The sequence below is a fragment of the Vigna umbellata genome, chromosome 4 (assembly GCF_029865625.1).
Source record: "Vigna umbellata cultivar VRB3 chromosome 4, Vumbellata_1.0, whole genome shotgun sequence".
In the NCBI taxonomy this organism is placed as follows: domain Eukaryota; kingdom Viridiplantae; phylum Streptophyta; class Magnoliopsida; order Fabales; family Fabaceae; genus Vigna; species Vigna umbellata.
In genome coordinates this window covers 51,897,576-51,901,734 of record NC_142168.1, presented here as the reverse complement: position 1 = coordinate 51,901,734, position 4,159 = coordinate 51,897,576, and the positions used below count along the sequence as shown (strand labels likewise).

The 4,159-nt window shown below is 34.6% G+C and overlaps 1 protein-coding gene across 1 annotated transcript; it reads right to left on the bottom strand.

Annotated features, from left to right (window-relative positions):
- Positions 1–727: 727 nt before the first annotated feature.
- LOC148200553 (sucrose transport protein SUC8-like) lies at positions 728–2,807 on the bottom strand. The gene is made up of 4 exons (XM_088113300.1): positions 1,575–2,807; positions 1,433–1,496; positions 1,237–1,280; positions 728–1,110 (listed from the first exon to the last, which is right to left on the bottom strand). Exons 1-4 carry the CDS (start codon positions 2,769–2,771, stop codon positions 928–930), a joined length of 1,488 nt encoding a protein of 495 aa, XP_087969426.1. The 5' UTR covers positions 2,772–2,807; the 3' UTR covers positions 728–927.
- Between the last annotated feature and the right edge of the window lie 1,352 nt (positions 2,808–4,159).

Genomic DNA, 4,159 nt, shown 5'->3' with positions numbered 1-4,159 from the left:
TATGTTTTATAAATAAATTCTCCTGATAATCAATTAAAGGCAACTAATCAATTTACAGCTATAGGTAACACGAATAAAACTCCTTTGTAATTGATTATCATCACTATGTAATCGATTACAATAATTGGAAATTGAAAGTCGTTTTACATTCCAACGACTTCAACGTTACATAATTGATTACCATTTCTCGTAACCAATTACATCGTGATAAAGTCGTGAAAAGACGTGATAAAGTCGTGAAAAGACATGACGATTTCAACTTTTCAAATATTATAGAAGTAAAATCGTTTTTAAAATACATGATTTCTTCATATACGAATTTCCTATTCTTATAATTCTTTTAAAATCTGTCTGTAATATATAAAACAAATTTGTTTATTCTCATATAAAAAGACCGCAACCTATTTAAAAATGTGATTATTTAAAAAAAATATATAAGTATTTTAAGGATAATGGATTTTATAACAAAATATGTGAAATAGATAAGTATTAATCATTTTTATAAAATATTCAAATTTATACAAAATTAACGTACATAAATTATTTTTTAATTATTATGATTTTTTTGGAAAGATTATTATAATTTAATTTAGGTAGCATATGAGACGAGAGATTTTATTTAAAACAAATTAAGGTATTAACTTGTGAAATAAGTAAAGAAAAACAAAAACAATACGCCGAATACAATTTTAATATTTGAATTCTAGTAATAAAAAAATCTCGTTTATTGATTGAAGTTGATGATGTTTTCCCTACAAAATTTTTTGTGATTCTCACACCTAAGTACATAAAGAACATGGATAACTTGAATAAGCTATGATAACTATGGAAACCTTTCAAGGATCTAAAAGCTAATTTCCTGAGCACATTGCACCATCTTCGAATCCAAATACTCTTCCTCTTGCTTCCCATGTCGAGATCTAGCCATTAATGAAAACTACCCATGTTGAGGCTGGAAATCTTTGCTTCATCTTCCTTTTTGGGGTTTGGAAGTAGAACAATTGCAAGTACGGCACTTATGGCGGCTGCTGCGGCGCCCAACACGAATGCGGGCAAGTTGCCACCACCAAACAAAGCATCCCATGGTCCACTAATTGCTGATACAATCATCTGTGCAAATAAAATATATAATCTTTATTAGATGATGATGTATGAAGTAAATGGATTGTTGTATATGTTGTATTCTATAATACTTGAAATAGTTATGACAGAATGTAATTAGATGAGAATTGTAACCTGAGGAATCACAATTGAAACGTTCAGAAGACCCAAAGATAATCCTGAAAGTTTTGAAGCAAACAAAAAGGTTACACATTTTTTATTTAGGCTTAAACATTTACTCACCGCTTCTTTGGGTTCACCTTAAAATAAAAAATTTAAAGTTAAATCTCAAAAAAATAAGAAAATAAGAAAATGGTAATTTTGTATATACCTTGTCCTGCACCTGAGTTGTTAGAATAGATAGAGGCCAGAGCAAAGGGAACACTATACGTAACCTGGAGACAGAAAGAGTATTAATAGTTTTAATTCGACAAAAAACCCTTAAAAGTTGTTTGAAAAGATAGAAAGCATACCGCAAGAGGAATACCAAGGACGCAGAAGAAAGCTAAGGATCCAACTTTCACATCCATGGAAGGGTTTCCAATGAGAGCAGGGTTATTGGCACGTTGTCGCTCAGCGACTCTTGTGATGAGCACGGTCGTTGCTAAGCAAACTGCGAGAATAACATTAACGATTGCCCACAACCACTTCACTCCACCAACCAAGCGACCCAATGGTTCTACACCCAAAGACGCCACAGCCAACACCACTGAATTCAACATGAGCCCCAAAGAACCAGCATGCACACCAGCATCGTATGCCTTCTGACCCACATCACCGCCGTACACCTCACGACCCATCCAGTCAGTGTCGAACAACACATAAGGGAACCACGCAATCCATGTGATAGCTGTCACTAGCATCAACATCCACATTGGCTTCTCCAGTCCTTTGAATGCAACACAACACTCTCCGTAGAAGCACGAAACTTGTGTCTTCCCATCTTCTACCTTCACCTCCTCAGGTGTCGGTGTGAACTTAGGGTCGTTCACGCAAGTCAGAACGATAATGCACAAAGCAAGAAGAAGAACGATTGAGAAGAAGAAGCAACTCTTTAGGTTTGCACAGAATATGTTGCATGCCTCGGTTTCAGTGAAAGGGAAGATCTTGTGGAGATCGTTATAGGATCCTGCGGCATAGCCCAAGACGTTGCCCACAGCCATGAAAAATGAGAAGAATGCGTTGGCGGTTCTCGTTTTTTTGGGATCGCCGGCAGCCAAGTCACCAAGGAAGGCGCGACACGGTCCCTGGAGCATGTTGTTGGCAACATCTAAGATCCAAAAGCCGACGACGAAGATGGCAACGGCCCGTGGACGAGTTTTCTTTGTGATGTCATCGCCGGCCATGTGTCCTATATCGGAAGCATAGCCAATAAGGATAATTGCGATTGCGACAGCTATTGCGCCGGCGAGGATAAATGGACGACGACGACCAAAGGAAGATTGGCAATGGTCACTGCTGTAGCCTACAATAGGCTGAACTAGGAGGCCAGAGATGGGGCCACAAAGCCATATGAAGGAAGCCCAAACGTGTGGAACTCCTAGGGTTTGTACATATGGTGTGAGGAGGGAGAGTTGTAGAGCCCATCCAAATTGGATACCGGCGGCAATGGATGACACTGCCACCATTTTTCTCAGAGGACTCGGTTCTTGTTTTACTTGCTCCTCCATTATTACAACTTTATTAAAGTATTTTATTACTTTAAATTACAATGCAACTCTTGCTTAACAAACATAAGTAACTATCACATATATATACTTCTTGCTACTTTCAATTTTAGAACTAAAAAACAACTATAAAAATAATTACTTTTCTTGTTACCTAAAGCATAGCTTTAGGTCTTTCTAATCTTGAAAGAGTCTCCTTTTCTATTTTTGTTTTTCAAAGGGATAGATCAAATAACATTTATGTTCACGACCATTCTATCTTGATGATTGTATGCAAATATTCTATTTATTATATATTGATTTGTTTTTAATTTTTTTTTTTTGGAATTATTACAATTATAACAACCCAAATTAAAATTTTACTTTTCTTTCAACCAATAAAATTACCTAATGCATAGCTTTAGGTCTTTCTAATCTTGACCCAGTCTCTTTCCCTATTTTTGTTTTTCGATGGGTAGAAAGGACAACATCTATGTTCAGGAGCACAATATCTTCATTGCTGTATGTAAAAGTTCTACTTATTATATATTATTTGTTGCCGGAACATAATGGTGCCCATCATTCTTATAATTTAATTTTCCATGACAACCAAGATATAACATAATCTCACAAATCATAACACTTTGAAAAGCAAAGATCTTATCATAATACAACTCACGCACCTTATACAATATTTATTACATTGCTACAATTGAGTTTTCTCATTTTACATCTTATTATAAAACATAAAACTTAAATATATAATATTATCATTTAACAATATAACAACGTACATACATTAATATTTTTGAATTAATATTTTTGAGTTCACCTCAAAAAGTTTTATTTCAACAATGTAACAACATACATTAATATTATCATTTAAATATCATTATTAATATTTAATCAAATAAACCATTTAAACAACAATAATAATAATATTATTATTATTATTATTTAAACATATTTGGAGTAAACAACCTCAAATAAAGTTATACACGAATTTGACAACATCAAAGAAAGTCATGTTCAAGACATCAAAGAAAGATGGCAACATCAAAAGTAAAATTTGTTTGAAGATAACAACACCTAGGCGAATATTGTCCAAAGTTGACAGTGCCAAAAAAATGTTTGCCTAAAGACGGTGGCACCAAGGCAACACATGTCAGAAGTACTATTCCGAAGTAGCAAATAACCAAATTATCTAAGAGACCTGAGTCGGATTAGTCACTAACAGAGCTCAACCAAATGGCCAAATTATCTAAGAGCTCAACTGGATTAAATGCTAAAGGAGTTCGCCTAAATAACTAAATTATCAACGAACTTGGTTGGATTAGCCACTCAAGAAGCAATGTTGAACGGTCTAAATTATCTAAGAGCTCGGCTGGATTAACCGCTTAAGGAGATCGGCT